General features: G+C 35.5%; 1 protein-coding gene across 2 annotated transcripts; it reads left to right on the forward strand.

Annotated features, from left to right (window-relative positions):
• The first annotated feature begins 6,294 nt into the window (after nt 1-6,294).
• LOC132295195 (perakine reductase-like) lies at nt 6,295-14,248 on the forward strand. 2 transcript variants are annotated; one of them, XM_059793361.1, is made up of 7 exons: nt 6,295-6,408; nt 7,668-7,838; nt 8,025-8,228; nt 8,376-8,548; nt 8,663-8,759; nt 8,916-9,069; nt 13,894-14,248. In XM_059793361.1, exons 1-7 carry the CDS (start codon nt 6,349-6,351, stop codon nt 14,076-14,078), a joined length of 1,044 nt encoding a protein of 347 aa, XP_059649344.1. In that variant the 5' UTR covers nt 6,295-6,348; the 3' UTR covers nt 14,079-14,248. The 2 variants fall into 2 exon arrangements, with proteins under 2 accessions (XP_059649344.1, XP_059649343.1); XM_059793360.1 differs by lacking the exon at nt 13,894-14,248 and adding an exon at nt 10,167-10,663.
• Nucleotides 14,249-15,438: the final 1,190 nt, after the last annotated feature.

Genomic DNA, 15,438 nt, shown 5'->3' on the forward strand with positions numbered 1-15,438 from the left:
CACTTTCTCTAATAACGAAATTATAGGACAACATCGACACTTGTCATCAAGGCGCTGCTCGAATCAAACGCCTATAAAAACTTCCGAGTACATAACTCACATCACATCACCTAATCGTCCTCAAACCGCTGTTCAATACACATTCCCTAACCATCTTTGCTAGTACCAAACACCAGAAACACAATTCGTAGTCAGCAACTCGTGCCTCACATTCTACTAATCAAGACCACTTACAAAACAAACGCTACTAAAAACCAACGACTTTATCTCCCTCCGTGGGAGTGAGTCGACCAAACTAACCAAACCTTTATCGATGAACTCTAACAACATAACAACCACACACAGGTCCGTCCACCCACGGACGCGCACAACTCGTAAACGGAGAGCAAGACACATTACAAACGACGTCCTTGCCAGGATTAGAACAAATGGAAAGGGTAACGACCCTACTCTCACAAGAGACTGACCACTCGTACCTGAATCACCCGACACCCTATCACACGTTACTCACCAATCATCCAACGATGGACACCCAATCCCACCTGAGACGAAATGAACTCCCTACACACAAGGAGAAGAACCAACTGGAAACATACATGGGGCTACGACCTCGATTCCAAGCAACCTCACCACCAACGGACCGTCACGCTCTATCAACACAGAAACCTCACATACGCTACTCTGTAACGCCAACACTAATCAAAACCAACTAGATAAAAGTACCAATGCTCACGGTACACTATCACTAGAAACAATCACAACCCTTAGGACACCATATCCCGTTCTACCTAGAATCAGTCACTTCCAACCGATAACCTCTACGCCATAAAATGACACTTTACCATCCATTTATCTTTACCTACCCAAGCGACACTACCTCGATCACCGTGCACACAAGACCCATGAACTCAGTCACAACAACCCACTAACGTTTCAAAAGAAAAAGATGCCTACATAGCAACACCTCTTCATCTGGTTCTAAAGACTAAGCTGACCATAATTACCTCAACTGGCCCACAACCCCATTACCTACCCGACAACATACAACAAACAATTCATAGTCCCCAAACTATATTCAGATCATACCTTAAACCGTTCTACTTATCATCTCTAAACATCATACCATAACACCTTCACTGCCACTCATCCAAATCAACAGTTCAAACTTATCATCATACCGGACCATCAAGTTATTACCAAGCAATTCTTTTTCCAACATCCTTAAGATAACACCATCGTAACAATAAAATAAGCATTACTTTCGATACTTCCCATAATGACCACTATTTACCATTAGAAAAGAACCTCCATACAACAATGTCATGCTGACAAATCCTCAAAACAAAATGAATACAAATCTCAAAATGCCCAACACCCAACAGTCTCCTCAAAACCACTAACTATGTAATCAATCATTAATACTTAACCAACTACTTAAACTACTCTTTCTAAGGCGATCTACATGCCTAAACAAGAAAACTTAATACCCTATGTTCAACACCATTACCTCCCCTTTTCGCCGTTCCTCATAACACCCTTGGCCCCAACAAAGGTCAAATAGGGCTAACAACTAAACCCACAAAATCAACCTCGTCCAAATCATTCTAATCATCTGTCTACCTTTTCGAATCCTCAAACACCAAGCACAATCTCCTGATACCTCAGACATAACATAAAATCCAACTCTAGTCCACAACTTTCAAATCCTAGAACACAGTCTATTTGGTAACACCGTACCTACCATCAATCACTTCATCCGTAAATGACCAAGTACTTCAATGACCTCATATAACCTGCCTTATAGTGCAATCCTGCTCTATACAACTAAAACTAACCACTATACACTACCTCAAGACTCTCTCGACAACTGTGACAACCTATAACCCCACTCATCCACCGAACCATGTAATCAACTCACAGAGAGTTAATTACCCATAACACGCTCCTACAACTATCCAAAATGAGAATCACTCCTTAACAACCCAGTCTCCAAAATAGACTCTTACAAGACACAAAATGCTCCTCACCCTGCAACCGGTCCTATATTACCCTAGACCTACAAAATCCAACAAGTACCTACGACAGTCAGAACCAACACGCCTCCTCAGACCGTACCAGATGATACACATCTACATCCCATAGACTACATTCGTGACTCAAACAACTTCTGTTATACCTACCACGACTGGTTCGAAAAGAACCTCCGCACCAAACTGTGACCAAAGTCACAAACACTAACTTTCTAAGGTCATACCTTTCTCCCTCGAAACCCTCACTCACACACTCGACCTCCACGGTCACAGGAACCTATCCACCGATGCATGAAACTCACACTCTCTACGGACACCGTGCCATAAAATATGAACCCGTTCTAAAGTCATGCTCTAAACACCGCACAAAATGCATCAAGAAAATCAAAATGACTACACACCAAATAACTCAATCCACGAGCTAGAAGCCCACGCCATTCGTTCGATAAGAATCGGCACCTAAAAACCCTGGAGCAACCGAGCTCTTCACTTACTCAGGTTAAAACACACACAACCAACTCTATTTCGTCCAGTACTCTGCCGTTCTAACAACCATGCCAATGTTTAACCGCATATACATATAATTACATTAAGTCATATATATACACACAAAATGACCATAATCCACAATACCATATGAAACATACTTGCACATACCGTGCTCACCATTTGCCATATTATCACAAAAATGAAACTCCACACACCGTGCCTACCACTTGCCGTCACCACATCCCTCATACTTGTCATCTTATCACAATTAACATGCTTTCAAATAACATATACACTTCATTTATATATACTGGCATTTAAACACGTAAGCATGTAAACACTTAGCAAATAAGCATGCCTTTTAAAACCGTAAACACATAAGCAATTAAGCAGTTGGACATGTTTTTCAAACAACTAAACACCTTAACACACAAACATATAAACATGTAATTCAACTTCCCATGCAACCCTAGGTAGGCCTCTACCCGTCGTCCTAATGGTATTCGAACCATCACTCTGGTACCAATTTTGTAACGACCCAACTAGATACCAAAAGAATAATAATAAAATAGATAAAATTTTGGCATGACCTCCGTAGAAAAAGTCCCTCTACAGCCTATTGCAATACCAAAAAAAAAAATACAATGGCCTCCCTGGGCCCTAAAAATAACCCGTTCTGTCCCAATGCACAATATAAGTATTACATCACATTCCCAAAATAATTACATACATATCAAAAATTCACTTCTTCCATCTCTTCCAAACAAGGAACAGTCCTGTTACAACAAGTTACAGACCATAAATATAGCTAAATTTTGAAAGTCCATAACTTACAACATTATACTGATTAAACTAAAATTTCTCAAAATAGTTAAGATTACATTTACAAAATATTAGAGTCTAATACAAAACATAACAAAATAACAATGAGTCTTCAAACTCGTTTAAAATTGTGGTGGATCGTCGTCCGCCACCTCTTTTCCATGTCCTGAAAAATGTTAAAAAAATAATGGGGTGAGCATAAACTCAGTAGGAAGTGTTTAAGACACACTTCTTATAACCCCGTGAATCCACACAAAGAATGGATAAAAGGGGACGGGGTCATACCATGGGAAATACATATTCTCAACCATAACAACAAATATGTAGCAAATGTCAACCAATCACAGATTTACTAAAATGCCATGAAGTGCAATGTTATGCAAATGTCGCTTCCAATTTTTGAAACAATTCCATTTCAACAACCAAACCGTTAGTGTAATCTAACCCAAGGCACCTCCAAGACGTCACGAATAAAGGGTTGACTAACTATCCACGACCACAAGGCACCTCCAAGGCGTTGCATCCGGCCTAGTTAGATCAACCATACTCCCTTCTAGACTACACTAACAACACGGACCACTAGGCACCTCCTAGGCTTCCGGTTTTCGCAAACACCTTTGAAAATATTTTCCCAAAAATAATTTTATTTATTTTAAAACATTTTTCCCTTTTTCTTTCCCAATGAATGGATGAATGCTTCATACTTCTAATCATCAATTCAACTATAGGCTTTCACACATTCCATTTACATCATCGTCACAATTTAATAAGAATTTCTAAACATTCATTTATTTTATTTATTTATTTATTTATAACCATAGCATCAATTTTTCAAAGCAATAAATAAATAAATAAATAATCATAAATCATACAACATATCAACACTAACCATGCTCATTTACCGCAATGAAAATAGACATATACATGAACTCAAATAACACATAAAATACATTTATCATTTTGATTACACATAACTACAACAACAACAAACTAGATAATAAAAAATTAGCATGCTTAAGATCAAATTTAAGGAGAGAAATTAACAAAAGACCCAAGAAGTTGTAGATTAGAACACTCCTACCTCAAATTGATGAAAACCCCCAATTTGAGCCCAAGAACCCTAGAATATCGAACTCCCTAGAGTGCACCAAAACTGAAATTGTTGGTACTCACACGTAGAGCTCACCGGTGCTCTTTGATTTGCCGCAAACGGCACCCAAAAATTCTAAGTATGGAAGGAGGAATCAAAGCTTGAAATTGGAAAAGAAAAAAGAAAAGAAAAGGGAAGCTTCTGGACGGAGATACGTAGAGAGAGAGAAATGGATTTGGTTAATAGTCATTAGGCCTTATGTGGTGTTTAAAATGTTAGTGGGCCCACTACCTTTTTTTTGTTTTATTAAAAAAACTAAATAACTTTAACACACACACACACACATATATATATATATATAAATCCGTAAAACATTACATAATTGGTAAGTTATTTTAGTTAAGTTTTAATAAATTATTTTTCTTCGTAAAAGATTTTCTTTGAATTTGGAACTACCAAACACCGAAAAATATATATTTTAAAACAAAATAGTTTACACTCGAACAAACAGAGCGTAAGAATTAACAGAACGAAATTCAAAGGGCGGAACACCATTGAGGGGAATGACGTGGTTTTTGACCCATAACAGAATCTGAATCCAATCCTCCATCCCTCGTTAAGGTCCATAAAGAGACTAAGCCCATTGTTCGGCCCTAACCCAATCTTATAGGAGGATTTTTAGAGCTTGGGCACACAACCCTTGGCTCGGCCTGCCAGCCCACATGCATTTTTTGTTCCAATAGCTCAGCCAACACGCCCCCCCCCCCCCCCCCCCAACACACACACACACACACACACACACACACAACACACACCACACACACACACTAGTAAAAATCACTTGCGATGCACGTGATTAAAATTTATTTTATAATTTTAATTAAAATTTATAGAGAATTATTAAAATAAATTTTATTTTTAAATAATTAATTAGCAACTTATTTGAGTAATTACAATTTTAAATATTAATGAAATCAAATGTATTGGTTTTTTTTTTTCGTGAATTATGAACAAATAGTATTATAAGAGTAAAGATTAAAATTTAAAGAGTTACAAAATTTTACTTAAATAATTATTAATCATGATATAAATGCTAATATTAGATAAATATTAATATTCATAATTTTAAACTATTAGTCATAATTGTAAATCATAATAGGTCAACAACATAAAATATTTTTTAATATTAATTAATAAATATCTCTTTTTATAAAAACTCTTTTAATATCAATTAATAAATATTTTTTATATTAATAAATAAATACCGAAATAGAAAATCTTTTTATATCAATTAATAAATATTTTTTAATATTAATAAATAAATACTGAAATACTAATATTTTTTTATTTTAATAAATAAATACTGAAATATTAAAACTCTTTACACTTTTAATAAAAACTCTTTTTATATTAATTAAAAAATATCTCTTTTTATAAAAACTATTATTAATATTTTTTATATTAATAAATAAATACTAAAATATTAAAATACTAAAATATTGAAACTCTTTACATTTTTAATAATTAATATATATATAAGTAGTTTTTTAGTCAATTGGTAACTGAAGTTGCAATTGGTTATTGATTTTACAAACAAAGCACGTTTTGTTGTCAAACGGTGGACAGTTTATTGATTTTACAAGCAAAGCACGTCGTTGTTGTCAAATGATAAACAAAAAACACAGGAGCCAATCTTCGACAAATCTTGCCACCTGGCAGAATAAGAAAAAGTCATTAATGACGTAATCGGGGCATGACGTCATCCCTGACGTCAGCCCTAGATCGCATTATCTCTCTCTCTCTAGACGTGTGTGTGTGTGTGTATATATATATATATATATATATATATGTATATCTGTTTTAACTCAAAATTAACCCAGGTCGAATTCAAGCATACAGACTAGTAGAAGCAGGAAAATGGCTGGAGTGCAGAAGGTTGAGATCCCAAGGGTGAAATTGGGAAGCCAGGGACTTGAGGTAAATACCTTTTTTAAAAATAAAAAAAAAATCAATAAAAAACAACTTCATTTCGTGTGATTTTGTGTTTTTTGGGTTTTGTTGATTGTTTTTTTTTTTTTTTTTTTAATTTTTTATTTATAAATATGTTCACGGTATGGATCCACCAATTATTTTATTTCTGAAGCCATACTGTTAAAGTATGGTCATGCTCATGACCTTTGTCAGTATTGTTTTGGTAAAGTAGTTGATTTGGGAGCCTTACCTTCTTTATTATTTGTATTATTTAATATTAGTATTTATCAATCCATCATTATTTTCATTTTGATGGGTTGATCAAACGGAAAGGAAAGAAAAATCTAGGAGGGTTTGAGGCTTTTCTCTGTTTCCAAAGTTTAGGTTCTTTCTAGCTCGGAAATGATGATTTGGAGCAAGAAAAAAAAAAAAAAAAAAAAAACCTATTAGAGATCAGTCAAATCCAAATATAAATGGAGAAAAAGATAAAAAGAAAACTCAAACCATGAAAGAATTTGATTTCTCTTCTAAATGGCAAATTTGGGTTTTTAATTTTTTCAAATTTAAGAAAAGAAAAACATTAAATTGTTTTGGCTTCATTTTATTAAAAATCAAAAAAAAGAAAAGAAAAAAGGATACTTGTCTACTCACATGGGAGTCAATATAAGAGCGGAAAAATTAGGATTTTTTTAATACATATTTTAAGTTTCAAAATTTACAAGATTAATGAGTACATGATTTCATTGACTTTGCAAAACAATGGCAGAAATATTGAAATGTTTCTGCTGCCAATATACATAGGTAAGTAGGAGAAATTATTACATGGTGCCAATAACTAGTTGGTAAAAAGTTAAATAAAGTTTGCATATTTGCTTGTGTGTCAACTAGTGATTGGGTGAGGAGTAATAATTTCTAGCGATGCTTCAAACCATAATGCTGGTGGCTGGAATGGTGGTGCGGAATGGTAGTTCTTGTGGCGGATGAGGTTAGGGTACTGACATAAGTGTACTGTTTGCTCATTTTTTTTTGTTAAAACTCTTAAAATGATTGTATGAGAGTAAAAGATCCATTTTGCTCATTTAGCAGACAAACACTTTCATTGAGTCCTCAGTTTTGACCAAACCACCTTTATGTTTTTCTCTTTCAAGTTTTTGTAAAGCTTCACTGTGTGGGTGTGATACTCATTTATTTATAGGGTATAGTTTTTCTATTATATTAGGTATTATTATATTCAGTTGATCCTAAATTTTTTCTCCTATTTGCAGGTCTCAAGATTGGGGCTTGGATGTATGGGGCTTACTGGAGTGCTCAATGCTCCAGTGCCTGAACAGCATGGCATTTCCATGATCAAGGATGCATTTAACTTGGGAATCACATTCTTTGATTCATCCGATGTTTATGGCGTCGACAATGCTAATGAAAAGTTGATTGGAAAGGTATTGTATTATGTATAACAACCTATGAATGCTTAAATTTGATAAAATTCATATATGACCCGACAGCTTAAAAACTTTTCTTGGCAACAAGATTACTATATATATATATGTATGTGAAAGAAAATAAAATCCTTTTGTTTTCTTGTATTGGGGATGAATGGTCTTTCATTAATCCGAATCTTGCAGGCACTAAAGCAATTACCTCGAGAAAAGATCCAAATAGCCACAAAATTTGGAGTTGTTAAGGTTGAAGCTGATAATGTTATCATAAAAGGTAATCCGGAATATGTCCGCTCTTGTTGTGAAGGTAGTCTGAAGCGCCTAGGTGTGGACTACATAGATCTCTACTATCAACACCGGGTAGACCAGTCGGTACCTATTGAGGACACTGTAAGCTTTCTAGCCAGGTTTTTTATTTTCATTTTCCGTCAACAGACATAAAAATTCTTGATGTCTTTTTCTTGTTCTTTTAATAATGTTACCATAATTTAAGCATTTTGAAGTCATGAATTTTTTTTTTTTTTTTTTGAATTGCAGATGGAAGAACTCAAGAAATTGGTTCAAGAGGGTAAAATAAAGTACATAGGACTATCAGAAGCTAGCCTTGACACAATAAGGAGGGCACATAAAGTTCATCCCATCACTGCCATACAAACGGAGTATTCCCTTTGGACTCGTGATATTGAGGATGAATTAATTCCGCTTTGCAGGTTAATTTTTTCATATTCCATACAAAATTAATTCCTATGAAAAATTTCGATCATGTTAACTTACATTTGTTGCAAAAATAAATAAAAACTGAAATTTATGTTACATGCATGTAGGGAACTTGGAATTGGGATTGTTCCATTCAGCCCTCTTGGTCATGGATTTTTTGGCGGGAAGGGAATTAAGGAGACTATCAATGAAAATAGTCTTCTGGTATGAAACTATACTCATGATTTTTTATTTTTTTGTGCATGTTATTTTAATTCCATTAAATCTTTTTTGATACTTTACACTTCTAATTTGTAATTCGCTAATTTGAAAGGGATTTGGTGAATGAATGGATGATCAAATTTCCTTACTTTTTATCAGAAAAATCATCCAAGGTTCGAAGAACAGAACCTTAAGCGGAACAAGATCATTTATGAAAGAATTGAAGGGCTGGCTAAGAAGCATGGATGCACAGTTTCTCAAGTCGCTCTTGCTTGGGTTCTTCATCAGGGGAATGATGTAGTACCTATCCCTGGTGAGTAATTAGTGTCCGTCAACATATTGTTCCATTGTCATTCGAATATTGTGTATAAAGTTTGTTAGAATTACAAAAGTGATTGGTCGGGAGGTGGGTGCATCCATATATCCTAATAATTATAAGCTATGTTTGGGAGCACCGAATTGACACTTTACGATTAGAATTAGAATAACTTAGAACTAAATTTCCTTTGATTTCACTTTCAGTGCTCGGTTTTGGTGCTCCCAATCACAAGAATAGAATTGTAGACTATAGTTTGCACCCTTGGTTATCTTACATACAAGAGAGCATGGTTATCTAAAAAAACTTTCCTTTAGGTAGCTGAGAATTGTGTTCAAGATGCTCATGATTTGTGGTGACAAAAATAAATAATTAAATAAATAAATATTGATTGTCTAAGAATATTTTTTGTTGGTTATCTTACATACAAAGAGCATGGTTGTCTAAAAAAAACTTTCCTTTAGGTAGCCGAGAATTGTTCAAGGTGCCCATGATTTGTGTTGACAAAAATAAATAATTAAGAATTTTTTTTGTAGTTGAGAACTGTTCAACTAAAACCATTTTATATAGTTGAGCTGTCATATCAGGCTTTTAGATGTCCTAGGTTCAACCCTTGGGGGCCCTGTGCTTACAAGAGGCTCATGATTTGTGGTGTAGTTGAGTTGTCATATAAGGATTTATCTTTCACTAACTAATGATCTCTTGTTCATCGTTCAGCAAAAAGAACTCTCTCCGGTACCATTGGATATGATTTAAGCGTAAACAAGATTAAAAAAAAATATCATTTCTCACAGTTATCATGTTTGGGTGTTGATAAATTTCTTGCTCATCGGTAGCAAGACATGTTGATACTGGGTAGCAAGAGATCATTTATGATCTTTTACTATGACGGTTATGATACGACAAGGAGCTCTTTTTATTGGATAATCATATCTTCGAGTTCGGAGGTTTTAATTTCTTAATGATAGTAACGGAAGGCTACGGTGCTGGTTGATAAAGTACTGAAAATTTTAAGAGCTCAATTCTAAGAGTTTGAATTGAGTTATCTTATTTCTTGAAATATATATAATGTCCTCTCCTTGTGTATTTTACAGGAACAACGAAGATCAAGAATCTAGAGGCAAATATCGGTGCCTTGAAAGTGAAGCTCACAAAAGAAGAATTAAAAGAGATATCTGATGCAGTGCCAGCCAATGAGGTGGCAGGGAACAAAATACATGGCCCTCTCTATCGTGTATCGTGGATGTTTGCCAACACCCCACCCAAAGGGCACAAGTAGATATCAAATAGTAGTTGATATATACAAAAATATGTGAGCTAATATATATATATATATATATATGTGCATGTGTTCTCTATGCTGTGCGTGCGTTTGTTTATGGAACTCTATGCAGTGAAAAATTATATAATAAAGTGATCATGTGAAGCAAAATTTGATTTGCCAGTTTTCTATTTATCTGGTGTGTCAGAGCCAGTTCAGTGGAGCATTGTGTATACGAAAACTTTTGTTTGTGCTTGTGTAAAGTAATACTTGTTTGGTACGACAAGGATGACTATATTTCAAGCTAGCATTAAGTCAAACATCTCTCTCTCTCTCTCTCTCTCTCTCTCTCGTTTTTAGTGTGTTTTCGCTCTCGCTAAAATTTTCCTTACGTATGATTTAATTTTGCCTTTTTTTGATTCCCTTTCACTCCCACTATTATTTTATGTGACCTAGAACACAGGTGTAAATATATTTATTACTGAAAATGATATAATGAATTATTATATTTAACCACCCAACTCTAAAACCGACTTAGGTGTAAAATTGACTTTTACTAAACTCATGTAATTCCATTTTTTTAATTGCCGTGTTAAATGGTAGTCATTTATAAATAGTATGGTTTCAATGCTAGTATATATTAAATATATAATTTATATACTAAGCATTATTTTATAAATATAATAAAATAAAACAATAATAAAGAACTTGATTATGTACGAGTCCAATACAAAATTCAAATTCAATCTCCTTAAGACAAAAATCGTCACGCTTCTGTATTGAACGAATTTTTCTAACATTTGTCTTCCGTTACTCCACACCAATGGAGCAGTGAACCAACCCTACGAATCTCTCTATTGACCTTACTAGATTAGACTAAACTTTTAAATTCAGAACGGACTACAATGGCTAAGAATGGTTAAGACTTACTAAAGGTTATGTGTTGCAAGAGGGATTTGAGTCATATCGGATCTGGATGATAAAATAAAATAATAATAAAGGACTTATTTATGGACTAACTCTAATATAAAATACAATATCCTTAACATAAATAGCATCCCGCAATTATTCTCTTTAATAAAATAGAATAATCACTTTAAGAAACAAGCCCAAGCCCGAACGGGCGGGGTGGGGCCGGGGGTGGTGGTGGGTTACCCATACTTGCCTAGGTCCTTCCCTCTAAAAAAAAAAAAATACTTGAGTGACTCAAAAGCCCAAACCCAAATACTCCGTATCAAACTAGGAGTATATTAACTCTATATTATTTCATCCTCCTTCCAACGTGGGACACACATTTCCCAAACATTTCCATTTCATATCTTTACTTGGAGCTAATATCTTTAATCATCCGGAAATGAAATCGAGAAAATAATTATACCGTGTTCATTTATTCTTGGAGAGGAATGCGTTCAACTATAGACCCGTCAAAAATGATTAATGGGTCCCCCTTTAGTTTTGGTTCAAAGTTGGCCTATATTAAGCTTCATTTCCAATAGTTTTTCCATGATTAAATAGCCTTATAAAATTTATTTTTTCAATAAATAGACTATTCATATATATTTGTTATCTCTTTTATACAAGGTTTTCAATTTTTAGCTCCAGCTAAAAGTTATACTTCACCGAAAGACTAAAGAGCCTTTTTTTGTTTTTATTTTGTTACCAGTGCATCTAAAAGAGAATTTCAATTTAAAAGTGTTTTTAGTTTCTCCGAAAGTAACCTGGTGTCGTTTGATATATCTTTTGCTCATACTTTTAAGTAAAAGAAAACGATAAGTATAAGCTATCACTTCTATTTGGTTTATTTGTTGGCGTTTGAAAATTGTATTTTTGAAGATCTTTTAATGTCAGATGAATTTTTTTTGTTTATTTGGCAAAGATTTGTTGAAACTCTTCTATTATGTTGGAATGCTCATTCCAACTATTTCTTTATTTGGTATGCAATTTAAAGTGGAATGGCCATTCTATTGAAATGAAAAATGAATCAATTCCACAACTAAACCTATGGAATGATCATTCCATTCCCAAGTAAATTTTTTAAAAAAATCAACTCCCAAAAAACCCTCATATTCCAAGTCTAAAAACCACTACTTTCCACCACAACCACCTCCACCTTTCATCACTACTACCACCTTCCACGTACCACTACCACCGCCACTGACTTTCATTACTGCCCATCACTTTCTACCACCACCACCGACACCGCCTTTCACGACCGCCACCGCCTTCCTTTACCGCTACCGCCACCACCTTCCACCACCACCGCTACCGCCTTCAACCACCACCACCTTCTACCACCACTACCGTCATCAACTTTCGCCACCGCCACCCGCCACCGCCTTCCACCACCACTACCCCCGCCACCATCTTTCACTACCACGACGACCACCGCCATCACTTTCCATTACCACCATCGTCACCACCTTCTACCACCACCACAGTCACCTCCATTGGCTTCCACCACCACCACCTACACCACTATCTCATTCCACCACCACCACCACACTACTGTCACCACCTTCCACCAACACCACTGTCGCCTTCCACCACCACCATTGCCGCTGCCTTCTATCATTGTCACCACCACCTACAACACTACTACTTTCCACCTACACCACCATCCACTACCATCACCGCCACCATTTATTTTTAAAAAATTATAGAAGAATGTTTTTTTGTTACTTTAATTTATTTGTTACCAAGAAGGATATTTTTGAGAACTCAATTTGAAATTTATTCCATTCTAAATTCAAATTGGTCCAACCAAATACTAAAATGGTTATTATCATTCTATTCCTACGCATTTCATATTTACAACCAAACAATAAAATGAGAATGGTTGTTCCATTTCATTCTCACTTGCACTCTATTCCATTCCTACACACCAAATACAACATTACTGAAATAACTATTTTACCCAAGAGTGTTTTTGGGGATTGTTTGGCAATATAAAGTAGTTAACTTGTTTTTTATACAACCATTCAACATAATTAAATTTAATTCAACATGTCATATATAAAAAATATATATTATGGTTAAAAAAGAGTCATCAATTTCATCTCATCATTAATAATACAACAAAACAAAATATTTATTTAAAAATATAATCTTTAGTAATTCTATCCCAACTAACTCCCATCTCAGTAATATCATCACTTGTTTGGAAATATCGGATTAGCCAATTTTCTTTAGAGTGTAATCGTCATTTCACCATATGCTTGACATTCTAGGTGAACAATAGATTCCCTCCTCATGAATATCGGAAGCACTAGTGATTGCTACTTATTTATTACACTCAAAATTAGGCAAGACATGTTGATACTGGGTAGCAAGAGATCATTTATGATCTTTTACTATAACGGTTATGATACGACAAGGAGCTCTTTTTATTGGATAACCATATCTTCGAGGTCGGAGGTTTTAATTTCTTAATGATAGTAACGGAAGGCTATGGTGCTGATTGATAAAGTACTGAAAATTTTAAGAGCTCAATTCTAAGAGTTGGATTGAGGTTTCTTGTTTCTGGAAATATATATAATGTCCTCTCCTTGTGTATTTTACAGGAACAACGAAGATCAAGAATCTAGAGGCAAATATTGGTGCCCTGAAAGTGAAGCTCACAAAAGAAGAATTAAAAGAGATATCTGATGCAGTGCCAGCCAATGAGGTGGCAGGGAACAAAATACATGGCCCTCTCTATCGTGTGTCATGGATGTTTGCCAACACCCCACCCAAAGGGCACAAGTAGATATCAAATAGTAGTTGATATATACAAAAATATGTGACCTAATATATATATATATATATATATATATATATATATATATATATATGCATGTGTTCTCTATGCTGTGCATTTGTTTATGGAACTCTATGAAGTGAAAAATTATACAAATAAAGTGATCATGTGAAGCCAAATTTGATTTGCCAGTTTTCTATTTATCTGGTGTGTCAGAGCCAGTTCAGTGGAGCATTGTGTATCCGAAAACTTTTGGTTGTGTGTGTAGATACCTGTTTCTCGTGGGTCCCGAAAGTAGCTGTAAGAATCTGGGAATATATCACTAAGATAATATGAGGAATGCAGAGAGATAGAAGAAGGGAGAGAAAACCAGTCCAGTCAGAGGATTTGAACAATGGTAGGGAAGAAGCTGCCGTCAGTTCTCTCTTTTTCTTTTGTCCTTGCCCCCCTTTTTATAACCCTAGGTCATCCTGGTGGTGTCTTGTTGGGCTTCCATCCTCCGAACGGGTCAGGACCATGTCCTTTTTGGGTCATGTTGCCCTAATCCCTACTTCTTGGGATCGGCTGCCAAGTGTACCTTTCCTGTTGAATAATCCAAAAAATAGCAGGTTGTAAAGGCAATTGTACTATTCCAGCTGTCTTTTGTTCTTATCCTCAAACTAGGTCTTGCCTTAGTAGGCAAGATATTACTAATTTTCCATCCTCCATTACAAAATCTCTTCTGCATCCCAAAGTTACTCGAGGAGTCCTACCACAACTCCCCGTTGATCAAGGTTAGGTTAGGGTTCAAAACCCGTCGCTCGGCAAGTTTTGAAGGGGTCAAGTTGAGGCTTAAGGTCCGTCAACCAACAAATTTTTGCGAAGGTCGAATCGAGGCTCAAGGCCTGTCGATTGATGAATTTTTTGCGGAGATCGGATCGAGGTTCAAGGCCCATCGATTAATGAATTTTTGCGGAGATCGGATCGAGGTTCAAGGCCCATTGATTAACAAATTTTGTAGGTTAGATTGAGGTTCAAGGCCCATCGATCGACAAGCTTCGTAGAGGTTAGATCGAGGTTCAAGGCTCATCGATCGACAAGCTTTGTAGAGGTCAGATCGAGGTTCAAGGCCCGTCGATTGACAAACTTCGTAGGGGTCAGATCGAGGTTCAAGGCCCGTCGATTGACAAATTTTGGAGAGGTCAAATTGAGGTTCAAGGCCCATCGATCGACAAACTTCGTAGGAGTCAGATCGAGGTTCAAGGCCCGTCGATTGACAATCTTCGTAGGGGTCAGATCAAGGTTCAAAGCTCGTCGATGGACAAATTTTGTAGAGATCAGATCAAGATTCAAGGCCCGTCGATGGACAAATTTCGTAGGGGTCAAATCG

The sequence above is a fragment of the Cornus florida genome, unplaced genomic scaffold (assembly GCF_030987335.1).
Source record: "Cornus florida cultivar Cherokee Brave unplaced genomic scaffold, ASM3098733v1 CherokeeBrave_3.0.0_Hap2_Chr02, whole genome shotgun sequence".
In the NCBI taxonomy this organism is placed as follows: domain Eukaryota; kingdom Viridiplantae; phylum Streptophyta; class Magnoliopsida; order Cornales; family Cornaceae; genus Cornus; species Cornus florida.